At 43.1% G+C, this 15,595-nt stretch overlaps 1 protein-coding gene across 1 annotated transcript; it reads right to left on the reverse strand.

The window, feature by feature from the left end:
* Positions 1–5,689: 5,689 nt before the first annotated feature.
* Positions 5,690–10,377, reverse strand: Cdkn2aip (CDKN2A interacting protein). The gene is made up of 3 exons (XM_051182399.1): positions 9,801–10,377; positions 9,065–9,195; positions 5,690–8,509 (listed from the first exon to the last, which is right to left on the reverse strand). The coding sequence occupies exons 1-3, from the start codon at positions 10,055–10,057 to the stop codon at positions 7,164–7,166; spliced, it is 1,734 nt and encodes a 577-aa protein (XP_051038356.1). The 5' UTR covers positions 10,058–10,377; the 3' UTR covers positions 5,690–7,163.
* Positions 10,378–15,595: the final 5,218 nt, after the last annotated feature.

The following is a 15,595-nucleotide window of genomic DNA, read 5'->3' on the forward strand; positions in this document are numbered from 1 at the left end:
CTTTCTCTGTAGACCAGGCTGGCCTTGAACTCAGAGATATGCCTGCCTCTACTTGCTGAGTGATGAAATTAAAGGTATGTGCCACCACCAGCTGGCTGAAATACTGTATTTTTTGTTTGTGGTTTTTTTTTTTTGAGACAGGTTTTCTCTGTGTAACTGCTCTGGCTGTCCTGGAACTCACTCTGGAGATCAGGCTGGCCTCCAACTCACAGGGACCCACCTGCTTCTGCCTCGAGTGCTGGGATTAAAGGTATTCACAACTGCCTGTCAAAATACTGCATTTTTGAGGGCTCCTTTTAAACAATTTCAGTAATAATTGATGTTTTATGAATTATGATAAAATGTGTTTCTAGAAACTACCCATATTTCCCTCATGTTTTCATAGGACATTCTGTATCAATGGTTATTTTCTCTTTGTGGGGAGACTCTTGCATCAGTCATTGCGTATTCTTTGATTAGGTTAATTCATGGTTTGTAATATTGTTTAAAAATTCAGTTTTTAATTCTACTCAGTTGTTTTGGAAAAGGTTCTACTTTATCAACTTCCAATTCTTTTTTTGTTTTTTTCTTCTTTTCGTTTTGGCTTTTTCAAGACAGGATTTCTCGGCTATCATAAATGCCCTTCCCGGAGAGTGAGATCAACAACTAACTTCTCCATGGAGTCCTCAACTAATGCCTGTTGAAAACAGGAGCAAACACCCATACATAAACACTGAGTCAAACTAGAACCCAGAAGCAGATGGAGAGGACAAGACCATGCGGTAGAAGTACATAGAGACAGCTTACCTGAACAAGGAGGAGCTAAGGGCCACTAGACTGATAGCTGGGAAGCCAACAGGGGTCTGACTCGGACCCCCCTGAATATGGGTCTCAGCCAGAAGGTCTGAGCAGTCTAAGAGACCTCAGACAGTGGAGCCAGGATGTATCCCTGGTGCACAAAAGGACTTTGCAAACATATCCCCCATGGAGGGATAACTGCCTTATTCTAGAGATAGGAGAGAAGCCCTAGTCCCTACTTCACAGGACCTGTCAGATCTACATGACCCCAACTGGATGGCATTCCCCTACATATTGTATTGTGGTGGGGGGTTGGGAGGGGAGGGTGTTTAGAGTGCATGGGAGAGGGTAGAGAGGGCAAAAGGGAGGGAAGGAGGGAGGGAGGGCTTGGGGGGAGGGAGGGAGGGAGGGAGAGGGAACTGGGATCGACATGTAAAATAAAAAAAAAAAAAAAAAAAAAAAAAAAAAAACGCTTTGACTCCAAAATTTAAGTTGAAGAACAAGTTACTGGGGAAAAGTATTTCTATTTTTGTTTCCACAGAAAATGAAAAGATGTGGATTCCTTCCAGACTAATGTGGTTTGATCACACCAGACCGCCTGAAACAGAGTACAAGCTGATCCTACATTCCAAACAGCTGGACAAAACAGCCCTACAGACTACAGCTAGGATATCTGAATCTTCTTCGAATCCCCCAAGACAGCGCCCCTTACCAGCAGGAAGTAGTTTGGAAAGAACGACGCCCAAATTCCCAAATATTGTGTATAAATGTTTGTTTTCATTTAATTGGACTTTGTTATATAAAATTAAATAAAAAATACTCTATATGCATAAAAAAAAATAAATCACACAGAGCAATAAAAAAAAAAAAAAAGACAGGATTTCTCTCTGTATTGCTTTGGATCAACTTTCAATTCTAACATTTTTCTTTCCTTGCATTTTTCTTAATATTTTTCTTCTTAGTTTGACTTGGCATTTAAACATCACTTGAACTATATATCCAAATGTATTCCTGTTTTGGTTGTGAGTTAACTTGTAGTTAACTTTCATTCCAGAGTTCTTAAAGATTTCAAATTTCTATTAGATGCCAAGTTGAGCTTAGAATCCCATGTCTATAGTCTCAGCTAATTGGGCAGCTGAGGTAAGAGGAGTGGATTAGTTCAGAGGCAATCCTGACAATGTAGTGAGATTCTATCTAAAAACAATAAATGTTATTCTAATTTAGCTGCATTGCAGTAAAACTTGTCTATTATTTGTCCATGTGCTTGTAAAAGTGCTTGTAAAAGTAGATGTTTGGCTTTTTCAGGAATTCCTGTGATATTTGGACGAATGTTTGATGTATTCTATTATTGTCTACATTCTCAGCAGCCTTTTTTCATTCAACTAATGTCACTGACCTAGAGAAGTGACAACCATCATACTCTTATGTCTAATCTTCTGGTACCTCCTATTACATTTTATGTTGAATATCAGTGTTCTAATATTTCAACTCTTGGTTAACAATTATTATATCTATACTGTGAATTTATTTATTTTTTTCCTTTTGAGACAGGATTTATGTTAACAGCTCTGGCTGTCCTGGATCTTGCTTTGTAGACCAGGCTGTCCTTGAACTCAGATTGGCCTGCCTCTGCCTCCTGAGAGCTGCAATTAAAGGTGTGTGCCAACCTGCCTTGTGTGAATTCATTTTTACTGTTTTTTTTTTTTAAACCTCAATCCAGAAAAAGTTTAACTTTTTCTTCTTGGTATATTTTCACTTTTGGTCAACATTTTAGCAGTAATTGTTAGGTGCAAACTAATGCTGCAAGCAAGATTCCTGACCTTGTCTAAAAAAGTATATTCCTATGTGTCTCTTACTGGCCAACAGTTCTATCACAAGAAATTTTTCAATATGGGTATAATAGGGAATATTGAATGACTTGTTCTTTTTCACAAATAACCAGATTAAAGGGAGTTTTTTGTTTGTTTGTTTGTTTGGTTTTTTTAAGGGAGTGTGCTCTCTATGTGAGTGACATCTAAATACAATTTAGCCAGAACTTCTCCAGAAAAACAATGATAGGTAAGGGAGCCCACATAACTATCAGGTAACATTGTCAACCTCTTCTCGAAGCCATTTGCCAGTGATTTTATCAGCAGGCACCCAACACAAAGGCTGCCATACAGACAGCATAGGCAGCAGTTTGAATGTGAGAGCAGCTCAAAATCTAGCAGACAGGAAGCAGGGGAAGCTCTGCTCTAGGACAAGTTTTTGGCTAGTTTTCTTTTAGGAGTGTTAACTGGGAGACTTAGGAAAGAATGTGAGATGGGAGAGAAACTCAAAACCCGGAGTAGGTGGGGGGGGGGGGGCTTTAGTGGTCCTGTGTGGGATAGGCAAACTGGTTGAAGTCTCAGCAGCCATGTTTTGACACTGAGCATTCTTTATTTTAGCCTGCCCAACACATCTTTTCATTGTTAAGGCCTTACCCTTGAAACAATGAGAACTTTGAACTATCCCCACTATAATCTGATGCAATATGTTCAAACTGTGGTGAGTGCAAAGTCAAAGAAAGCAGGGCTGCTGGGCGTGGTGGTGCACGCCTCAAGACCATGGAGCATGTATTTAAAGGGGGAAGATAGGATTGCATTTTAAACATTTTAACTAAAAATAACACATTAACATAAAAGTTAGAACCAGGCAGGCATAACAAACCCACTAATATCAAACACTTAGGAAGCTGAGCCAGTAGGGGCACTGAGTTTGAGGTCAGCATTGCTTACATAGTACCACACTAGCCAGGGTATATAGCAAGGTCTTATAAAAAAACAAAACAGTAATTATTCCCTAATGATACTTGCCCCTCTCAGCAGTTAACACTACTATAACTTAGCCGTACCTAGCCATATGGTCTCATGAAATTACGATATTAGCTGGATAGGCTCTCTATGGCCTAATGATCTGTCAACTTCAAGGGATAAGTGAGCTCTGCTTCAGTGACACAACTAAGACTTCAATTTGTCACCTTTGCTAAAGCCTTGTTACCTTGAGAAAGCTAACAGCAATGTTTGAACCTGTTTTGCTGTTTGGATTATTATCTGGGGTTGACAAGAAGGTTCAGTGGCTAAAGATATGTGCCAGCAAGACTTATGAGCTAATGTCTATCCCTGGGACTAACATGGCAGAAGGCAGATTCACACAATCTGCACACACATAAAATGCAGTAAACAATTGTTATTTGTGGTGTGCAACAAAGGAACACAATTTAAATAGGCACTTGGGTGGCATTGCTGACAGGTTTGTGTCACACGTTTACAAATGATGAGATCTTCATTGATGATTTGCAAATCCATCAAAACTAATGATATATAAATACCCTTTGGTCAATGCACTTCGTACTTTAAGACCAAATTACTTATCATTAAGATTTTTAAAGCAAAAGTAATTCTTATTTTAAAATTACAGAATCTGGATTGAAATGTGCTATCACTTTAACAATTTTAGGTTCTTTGTAATGTAATCCTAAATTTAGCCTCTTTTTTTTTTTTTTTAAATACCTAGGGTATAGAGGGTATAGTATTGCCATGACCAAATATCTGATGAGAAAGCATTGGAGTGTTTATTTTGGCTTACAGCTCTAGGGGGCATAGCCCATCAAGGCAGGGAAGAAATAGTGGAAAGGCATGGGACAGCAAGTCACACTGTATCTAACCAGGAAGAAACAGGAAAGGAAGAGAAGCCAGCCTGGTCTATGTATCAAATTCCAGCTTACCTAGTGTTAAGAGTAAGATCCTGTCTCAAAAGAAAATGGGGTCAACATACTAAACTTCAAGGCCCACCTCTAATGACTCATGTCCTCCAGTAAGGCTTCATCCTTTAGAGGTTACACTGCAGCTCTGCCCCCCATGCAAATAACCTAAGGTCATTTCACATATTAGGCCAAAACAGGTATATTTAATTGTTAAAGAGTACACAAAGTACAACTTAACATTTTAACAATCATTCATGTCCTTGGCAATTTGTTCAGCTGTACAGGGAAGTTACAAATTGTAACCAGAGATCTTGTTTTTTTTTTTTTTTTTTTTTTGCATGTGTGTTTACACATTAAAGTATATGTGGAAGTCAAGTTGATCTAGTCTAGTATTCTTCAGTAGCTCTCTACCTTACAAACTGAGCAGGGTCTCTCTCTGGCTGAGCCTGCGGCTCCCTGGGATCCCATCTCTGCTTTCCCAGCTCTGCAATCAAGATGGGCCAGCATTGCCATCCAGTGTTTACCTGGAAAAAGCCAAGTATCCTACTCAGAGCCAACTCCATGGGACGTTATTAAGAGCATACTTATGTTGTAAGTAATATAACCATGTGAGAGTGGCCACACACATCTGTAGCCCCAGCACTGAGGAAGCTTTGCAAGTTCAAGACCAGCCAAGACATAACATACCTACCTTCTCAAAAACCAAGAAAATATATTATCAAGTTCTCATCTGTTTTTATTTGGAGGTACTACAAATTCAACTTAGGGACTTCTTTGCATGCTAAGTAAGCATTCTGTCACCTACCTTTCTAGAGGTAAGTAGCTTCTAGGCAGGTTTCTGTATAACCCTGGCTGTCCTAGTACTCACTCTGTAGACCAGGCTGGTCTCTGCCTCCTGAGTGTTGGGGTTAAAGGTGTGTATCAACACAATTAGCCCTATCACTGGACTTATCTCCCAGGATCTTTTTATTTTCAGACATGGCTACAAACTGCTCTTTAAAGCTCCAAGGCCTTTATTTAACTTTAGCTCTTGACTCAGCTTCAAGTAGTTGGAATTATAATAGGCCTGTTAGAGCAGATTCTTCCACATTGAAAGTATACTGTAACTTAAAAGATTTTCAATATAACAGCAGTTACTAATGTGCTCAAAACAGCCAGTTTAGGAAATTACCAAATCATCTAATCAGATGTATTTCAGAAATGTATTTATTCTAATGTTTGGCTCACTTTTCTGGTAAGCATTGGTTCACAACACATAGCACAGAAGAAACTTGAAGGTGTTTTTACAATTTTCTTATGCTATTGCTCCCCACAATATATAAAGGCAGCCCACTTACAGACTATAGATTGTGCCCTGATATTTAATGAGCCATCCCCCAAAAAACAATTTAAAAAAGGTTACCTGGCAAAATACAAACATCCCTGATTATTTCAGTTCAAGCACAGTAAACTAAACATCTTTGTTATTCCTAAACTACAAAATAATTTACACACTTAAATTGTGCTTATTTCCAACCCTCCAATTCCCATACAGCTAGTGACTATGAGATGCCTTTTCTGTACATTATCACCTAGAAAGCCAAAGGCCACTAGGATAATCAAATACCTTAGACCAAACTATAAAAACAAATCATACTAGATTAAAAGAATCACCTAAGACACGAGCAATATTCTACTTCATTATAACAGATGCAATTCACATGAACACAACCAATAAAGAACTGACCATGGCTCTCTAGTCTTCTCCATATTCTTCTGAAATCTGCAAATACAAAAACCACCTGGTTCTAGATATAAACTTTAACTTCCCTACCCATGAAAACATGTGCATTACTAGGAAAACTGCTTGGTTGTAGTTTACTATGAATAGTAGCGAGAAGCCAAATTCCAAGACTGTGATATGACTTCAGGGCAGGGGGGAAAAAAAACACAACTTCTTGAAAAGGTAAAATAGCTTAAAGCATTTAATATCTAAACAAATTAATCTGTTAATATTAGTAGTCACAAAATATGTTTAATATAGAAACCCACACTTTATGTTTTAAGAAAGTGTAAATTGCATTTCATCTCAAAACATAAATTAACCTGCTTAAGATTCAGCAGCAGTCAAAAATCATGGTGAATTTTAAACAACTTCAGAGTAAAATAACAATAAGTACTTTATACTGTTTTGTATCTTTAAAAAAAAGTTTACAACTTATCATGAAAATAGTTTGAGACAACTACGCTTATTCTTTAACAGATTTCAACATTCAAATACTGTGGTCCCCTTTTCTTTGATGCAATTTAATCAAGTTCTATAGAGGAAAACAAAAATCATGGTAGACAACTTAATACATTTCCACCAAATGGAAGTAGTACAAAACTTTTAAGGTTCTACAGAACTACACATCGTACCTAATGTCATTAAAAATAGAAGACAGTATTTTCTTCAGCAAATAAAACAGCACACTGGTATGCTGTCAATGTATACCTTTTAATATGTACTGTCATTCATAAATTATTTACAACTTCTACTTTACTGAAGAGAACTAGAATTTAATTTTCTGCAAAACTGGAAAAAAGCAATACAAAATCTGTGAAAGCCAGTGTTTTATATTATATAAAAGCCAGTTTTTCTCTTCAAACACCAGATACTGGATGCAGTGGTAACTTGGAGACATTACAGTAATTCTTGAGGATGTTTCAATGCTGGAGGTAAGTTCACAGGTCTGGACTCTTCATCCAAGAGTACTAGATCTTCTACCTCACTGCCTTTATACTTCCTTTTGCATATCTTTACCACCACCTTCTTCTTGAGAAATAACTTCAGTGCTTCTCTCGATGCAACTGCCTTTGCATTTTCTTTGCTTTTTCCACAGCCAGTACCCAAATACACTGACTTACACCTCAATTCACAAACAATACTTTCTTGAGAGCTCTTATTTTGAGGCAGATCTGCCAGTTCTTTCAATGGGACAAAAAACACATCCAGTGTTGCTTTCAGAGCTTCAATAGCTGCATTCAGCAGCTCTCCGTGATTCACATTGGGGCTAAAGCCACCAACAGCTACTAACTTCCATGCTACTGTTTTATACAGTCTATTGAAGAAAGGTTGCTTCTGTTTTACATCTTCATTGGTTAGTTTCCGACAAGAGAATTTGACAGAACTCTCACTAGACTGTGAGGTACTTTTAGAAGGCAACTGTGAAGTGCTACTCTGAGAGCTACTTTTAGAAGCTAGCTGAGACATACTTGCTAAGGAAGTGCTTTTGGAAGCCACAGAACCACTGCTCTGGGAGCTGCTTTTGGAAGCTAACAGGGATGCAGCTACCTGAGACGTGCTTTTGGAAGTCAGTAGTGAAGAATTGGTTGGACTGCTCTTGGGGGTTAGTAAAGAGGTGCCTGATACAGAACTGTTTTTAGGAACTGAGGATGACACACTTGCCTCTGAACTAGTTTTGGGTGTTAACCCACTTGAAGCTGTCTCTGGACTAGACTTAGAAGACAGTAATGGCAACTCTATTTCGGAACTTCCAGAGGAACCCAATAAGGGCAACTCAATCTCTGAGCTGCTCTGAGAAGCTGAGACAGAAGAACCTTCCAGAGCACTCTTTTTAGGTGATCCACTCTGCTGCTTGGAATCAGTGGATTGGGTCACATGACTATTCATACTGGATTTCAACAATGAAGAAACAAATGATGCTGAGCCATGTTTGTCTGGAGTTTCTGGGTCAGAAGCTTTTCCAGCCCCCGCTGTTGTTACCTGAGAGGGATTGCTGCTGCTTTGACTGCACACAGATCTATCTCCTTCACTTGTGGAGCTACTCTGATTAGTGACACAGGAGCTGCTCCTAGCCGAGGCCCCACTACTCTCAGATTTGGTGGATGACCCAGTAGATGCTGAACTGTTTTCCTGTTGAGCTGACGAACGATCTGTTTTGGCAGATTTCTTTCCATGATCTCGCTCAACTGAAGAATTGTTTTTCCCTTCTATGACTCTTTTTTTGGATGGTTCTTCTATCCCTTCTAGAAAGAAGAAAAACACAGGTATTTTACTAGGAGACCCACATACATATCAAGAAAACATTCATTAGGAAAGCACAAAGATGAGCTGGGCAGCGCTGGCGCACGCATTTAATCCCAGCACTTAGGAGGCAGACACAGGCAGTAGTCTAGAGAGTGAGTTCCAGGACAGCCAGGGTTACAGAGAAACCCTGTCTCAAAAAACCAAAATAAATAAAATAAAAATAATAAAAGGACACAAAGAAAAATATTTCAGGACTAATAGTTTCTTTTAAAATACAGAAAGATGTAATGAATATCTTTAAACAGTATTAACATGATTAATTTCTAACATTAAATTAACAGCATCAGGCATTGGACTTCAAAATCTAAACAGTCAAAGGAAAGTAACAAATTCAGCACTGAAAACAAGACAGACACACAGTTTAGCTTTAAGTCAATTAGATTAATATATTATACAAACTCTGGCTTGTTAAAATTAGTAATGACAGCAATTCCTAATTACAACAAGCTTATTTTCTAAACTCCTATGTATGTTCACATCTATGATCTGCTAACCATTGCTACTCGATATCCCTCTTTTCTTCACCTTGGCAACCAGTTCGTCTCGTGTGGTATGGATTGGAGCATCTGTCACTTTGATGCCTTCAGCCATACTAAGAATTTTATCCATAACTTTTTGAGGGTACCTGAAAGAGAGAAGCAAATGTCGCTTTCAAGAAATGTTTGTCGAAAGAAGGCGGGTGTTGGTGGTGCATGCCTTTAATCCCAGGACTCGGGAGGAAGAGGCAGGTGGATCTCTGTGAGTTCGAGGCCAGCCTGGTCTACAGAGCGAATTCCAGGATAGGCTCCAGAGAAACCCTGTCTGGAAAAAAACCAAAAAGAAAAAAAGAAAAGAAGTGTTTGTCGAAAAGCGCCCCACTGAAAACAGCATTTCCTGGTTGCAATCAAAGCATCAAAGCGTACCAGCCGCGCGACAACTTCGTTTCCTGAGACGCCACAGAACGCCATGGGGCAGCGGAGGCGGGTCTGCGCTCGCGAACCCTTAAACGGAGGGTCTCCCGGGTCCCGCCGGCTGAGAGCCAACAACTAACTGCCCCAGCCGCCGCCGGGCCGGCGCGGCCACGACCGTCACCCCCACCCCCGGCCCGGGCCGACAGAGCCCCCGATTCCCGCGCTTCGCTTCCCGACCCGCCCTCGCCAACCTCGCCGGTGCCCGCGAGCGCTCCTCCGGCGGCTGCAGGGGGCGCGGGGCGAGCCCGGAAAGGCTGGCCGGCGACGCTTCCTCACTCACCGGCACCCCAGGAAGACATGGTTGGCCCAGGCCATGGAGAAAGAGACGAGTTGCTGTAGTTGGCGACTGCGGGCCCCGCTCTCCGCGTCCGCCGCAGCTTCCCCGGGCGTCGCGGGGACCAGGTCCCCGGCGTTGCGGAGCAGAAACTCGCGGCGGTGGCGCCACTGCTTGTCCGTCTCGCCCTCGCAGCGCAGCGTCTCCACCCAGGCGGCCACTCGCGGGTTCTGGCTCAGGTACTCGGACACCTCCTGCGCCATGTTGGGCCTGTGGGACGAGGCGAGCGCGCGCGGAGCGAAGGGCGGCCAGGCGGCGGGGCGCGGCGCGGCGGCGGGCGGCCCTGTCAGCGCGGCCTGCACCGGCGGCTCTCCGGAGAACGCCCCTCCGGCGGTCCAGACCCTAAACAACAGAGCACGGCCGCCGACGAACCGCCCACTTCCGGCGGCCGCGGGCCCGCTCCCTTTTATAACCTCGCCGCCGCGCGTCCTTCCGGCGCGGGCCCGTCCTCCCAGGATGCCTTGCGGCGCCGAGCCGCGCGCGACTCAGCGGTTGCGCCCACCTCGGAGCGAGGGGGCGAGGGAGGGACGGAGGGGCCGCGCCTGGGCCGTCCGAGGCGGGGCTGAGGCGACTTGTGGGGGAGAGGGCGTGCGGCGGCCTCGGCGTTCCGGCGGCGCTTTGTGACGCCGCGCCCTGCGTCCGCCCCGGGCTGGGGGACGAGTGGGCGGGGCGTCGCGGCGCCCGGCGCCGTCCGAGTCGCCGCTTCCGCCCTCAGGCGCTCTCACGGCGCGTGCGGCCAAAATAAACAAAAGCTGGAAGGGCTGCTGCGAGCCGGGGAAACTGAACCGGGGCGGGGCGAGCCTCAGGGCGTTTGGGGACGCGGTCGTTAAAAAACAACTAGCTTGAGTGTGACTTTTAAAAGCGACTCTGAAGCCGGGCCTCGCGCTTGCGCTGCGGGCTCTGAGCTTGGTTTCCGCGGCTTCCGAGGTTCCGGGCTCCACCCAGACAGCGCCCGCTTTCTCTAACGTTTTTGATCCCCAAACTATCAACAACCGCGTGCCAACTGGTTCTGTAGCTGTGTTCTTTGTGGAAGTGAGCCGTGGAAATACATGTACCTGTTTATCTCGTCCGCTCGGCCTCTCTCAAGGCAACCCTGCTCTTTACATTTTCTTTCTTTCTGACTTATGTGTTGCGGATGTTTTGCTTGCGTGGTTGACTGCTCATGTGCTCGCCGGATGCCCTTGGAGGCAAGTGAGCAGTGGAGATCCTGGATTTCGAGCGCTATGAGGGTGTTAGGGATTGAACCCAGGTCTTGTCAGAGCCCCCTCCATACTACTGAGCCATCTCTCCAGTCCATGGGTTTTGTTAACTTTAGATGGCCACAGTTGAAAGTACCGGCAGGCAATTCCGGTTTAACATTTCCAAGTCCAGATATCCGTCTAATATTAATGAAGTCAAAGCATGAGCGTAATACTATTTAGTAGTGATGAATTAAGAAAGTCAATTTTCTTTACTATTTGCGTTTTGTTGTGAAGATGCTTGTCGGAATAATCAAGCAAAATTAGTCATTTTGTTTTGAAACGGGTAGCCATGAGTCTGCCCCAACACTGTTCATCCTCAAGTAAAAAAGCCAAATTGGTGGGAAGCAGGAAATGACTTTCAGGGTGGCCACATTGGAAAGAGGGACAAAGATCCCCAGTGACACCTATCCCACCCCCAAGTGGGTCTTTGGAGCCATGAAATGAGATTAGATTTAAAATAGAAAGCCAAGGATGTGCACATTTAAAATGCACGCATTTAAACAGCGGTCAAGGTGTGGCCCTGCCCATTATTGAGTCTCATCCGGTAAGGTGGTTGGGACCTCTTAAGGAAGATAAAGCCTCCCCTCTAGCTGGAGCCTTTTCCTTCTCCATAAGATTCTTGGGAAAATTATAATTTCTTAGGAGTTCATTGTTTCAATAGTCTAATAGAGAACCAAGAGCCTCTTAAAAATACCTTTGTTTTGGCCTGGCTGGGTGCCCCACCCCTTTAATCCCAGCACTTGGGAGGCAGAGGCAGGCAGATCTTTATGAGTTTGATGCCAGCCTGCTCTACAGAGCAAGTTCAAAGACAGCCTGGGGTACACAGAGACGTCCTGTCTTGAAAAATAAATAACAGACGGGAAGAAAGGAAAACCAAAACCAAGTAGCCAAACAACCAGGCCGGTTACAATTTTACATAACACCTGATAAGCAGCAAAAAACGCTATATAATGGTTGGCGAATGGTCGGTGGGGCAAGCCTTTAAATCCTAGCATTTTCCAGGCAGAGGCAGGTGGATCTCTGGGTTCAAGGCCAGCCGGTCTATATAGGACAGCCAGGGCTACATAGAAAAATCCTGAAACAAGCAAAATACCATGTAATTTATATGCATGCCGGAGCAATAAAATACCAATTATTTCATGAAAACAGCAATGCTGTCCCAGCAATACTGGAAGAAACTACAACAGGGCAAAAAAAAAAAAAAAAAAAAAAAAAAAAAAACTTGAAACTTCAATTTTGCTATCCCATCCCTTTTACAGTTAAGTCCCCAAAACTGAAGACTGTAGAAACTTTTATGAATTTGGCAAGGGGCTCAAAAGAAAACACTCTTATGATTTCATAGCTAAATAACATTGGTAAAAAAAAATTTTAAACACTTTTCTCTGGCTACCTTGGGTCCTCCGACCCACTAATTTCAAGGCCTTGATGGGAAAACAGATCTAACATTTGAACAACGAAGTTTTTCTCTTTGGTGTTATAGTCTTGTCTCTTCGGTGACAAGAAAGTGGGATCTTACTGGCTCAGCCACTTGGGTTTACTCATCTCAGATTATAGACATATACCTTCTCAGTTGGCTTCATTCTCAGTTTCAATAAAAGCAAAAATAGTCTGAAAACAAAAGTCAGATGCATAAAGGAAAGATGTATGTATTTTTGCTTTGGATTTTTTTTTTTTTTTTTTTTTTTTTTTGCTTGTTTGCTTTTTTGAGACAGGGTTTCTTTGTGTAGCTCTGTCTGTCCTGGAACTCACTCTGTAGATCAGCTGGCCTCAAACTCAAGAGATCCACCTGCCTCTGCCTCCTGGGTGCTGGTATTAAAGGTGTGCACCATCATGGCCTCCAGAATTTATTTTGGATTTTTAAAAGGTTCAATTTAAGACTAGTGGATGGTGCAGTGGGTAAAAGCACTGCCTCCAGGTTCTGCCCCTGAGTCCCACAAGACGAGCAGAGAGAAGCAACATTTATAAGTGTCCTCTGTGGTAGTTTGAAAGAATGTGGCCCCCAAAGGGAGTAGCATTATTAGGAGGTATGGCCTTGTTGGAGTATGTGTGGCCTTGGTGGTGGTGTACGTGTGTCACTGTGGAGGCAGGCTTTGAGGTCTCGTTCATGCTTAAGCTAAGCCCAGTGTTTCAGTTCACTTCATGCTGCCTTTGGATTATTATATAAAGACTCTTGGCTCCAGCACCATGTCTGACTGCTTGGCCACCATGGCAATAATGGACTAAATCTCTGAACTGTCAGCAAGCCACCTAAGTTAATGTTTCCCTCTATCAGCATGGTAGGGAGCATAGTGGCACATAGGCAGGCATGTTGCAGGAAGAACCGAGATTTTTACATCTGGATCTGTAGGCAGCAGGAAAAGAGAGACACTGGGGCCCAGCTTGAGCTTTTGAAACCAAAGCTCATCCCCAGTGACACACTTCCTTCAACAAGGCCTCACCTACTCTAAAAAGGCCATACCTCCTAATCCTTTCAAATATTGCTACCTCCTATGAGCCTACGGGGCACATTTAGAGATTGCATCCATTATCGAGCTGAGCAAAAGAATTTCTGTTGGAGGAATGGTGTAATGAACATTTATCAGAATGAGAAGGAAAATTGTATATTAGTTTATATTAGATAGACAACAGAAGAAGGAAATGGAGAGTTTTGGCTGGAAAAAGAAGAGAGATGATCCAGAAAGTCATGGGTGATGTAAGCCTTTAAGTCAGTACTCAGGAGGCAGAGACGGATCTCTGAGTTTGAGGCCAGCCAAGTCTACATAGAATTCCAGGCCAGCCAAGACAGCTTCTGAATTTAAGGTAGGAACAGCTTGAATATTATTTACAAATGCTGGTTGGTAGATCCAAAAGAAGAAAATGAAGATCCTACAAGTTATGAAGTAGAAGGAGCAAGTAGAGTTCCTGAGGCAGGTGAGATTGTTTTTAGACAGCTGCTACTGCTTCCTCCTCCTCATCTCCTTCTCTTCCTCTTCTTTCCTTTTTGTGACTCACCACTATGGAGTATATCTCCAGTGTTCCAGTCAGCTTTCTGCCACTGTGACAGAGCACCTGAAGAAGTAAAGCGAAAGGGAGGAAAGGTTGATTTGGGCTCACATTTTCCGTCTGCTCTTTGTTGACCCTATCACTCTCCGCCTGTAAGTACATAGAATATAGAGTAGATATTACAAGGAGGAGAAAGTCTGCTAGCTTCATGGGTGCTGAGAAAGGAAGAAGCTGGGGTCTCAATATTTCCTCAAGAACATACCCTCCCTAATGACCTACTGCCAACTAGGAAAGATTCTACCACTTCCCAGCAGTACTATCAGCTGGGGGACCACGAGCCTTTCGGAGACTCCAGGTTCAAACCCTAGCAGAAGGATTTACAAATCTGGAAGTGGATATAGTTGGGACAAGTTGAGAACAGAGTGTGTCTGGTGGAGTTGAGAATGCTTGAAATGGGCATTCTGGAAAGCAGAGACAACAGCTGCTCAAATAAACGCAGCTTAAGTTGAGGCCAATTTTTAGTAAGTTGTAAAGCACACATGCATGGATGGAAAAACGAATGTTTAAGTACAATGAAAAAGCGTAATAGGAAAATGGAAATCTCCCTTACTTCTGGTCTCACTCTGCCAGGCCATCATTAATGACAATTCATGTCTTTCTTATACATATATTTCTTGTTTTTTTTTTTTTTTTTCTAACTTTGAACTGTTGGGACTGGAAGGGTGGTTCAGTGGCTCTGTTCAGAATTCCAGATGACATGGGTTCAATTCCCAGCTCTGACATGGTAGCTTACAACTATAAATCCTGTCCCAGGGGATCTGCTTTCCTTTGTCCTGTAAGAGCACTAAGCACACATATGTTGGACCTGCTAGGCAAACACCCCCACACATAAAAATATATTAATCCACTTGGGAGGCAGAGGCAGGTGAACCTCTGTGAGTTTGAGGCCAGCCTGGTCTACAGAGTGAGTTCCAGGACAGCCAGGGCTACATTAGAGATTCTGTCTAAACAATGAAAGACCCGTAGAGCGTGGACCCTCACGCCCTGACTCAGGAAAGTCACCCCCCCCCCATCACTCACGAGAAGCGTTCTAGATGTAAAAGCATGAGGTCTTTTATATTCCAAGTGCACTGGGGTCCACAGTCAAGTGCCACGCAGGGGTAGAGGACTGAGGACCCTGAGTACAGAAGTGAGGCAGTTTTTATAGGGTTACAACAAAGCCCGCGCATTGTAAACCAATCATTTCAGCATCCAGAGCCCTCGAGGTGCGGACCAATCAATTTAAACCCTCCAAGCCGGTGCTTTATAGACCAATCAGTTTTCTATATACCCAGAGGTCAGCATTTGCGTGGGCTCCTGGGTGGGGTGACAAAGCTCATTTCCTGTACTCACAGGCCCTGTCATAAACAGCAAAGAATGTGACCTTTCGCCTATTTACTGGCTGAGGGCAGGGTCTGGAATTTAAGGTTTAAACTTCTAGCTTCCTGGGGTCATTGGAGAGTTAGGCTGTATTTTTCC

This window comes from Phodopus roborovskii, unplaced genomic scaffold (genome assembly GCF_943737965.1).
Source record: "Phodopus roborovskii unplaced genomic scaffold, PHOROB, whole genome shotgun sequence".
Lineage (NCBI taxonomy): Eukaryota > Metazoa > Chordata > Mammalia > Rodentia > Cricetidae > Phodopus > Phodopus roborovskii.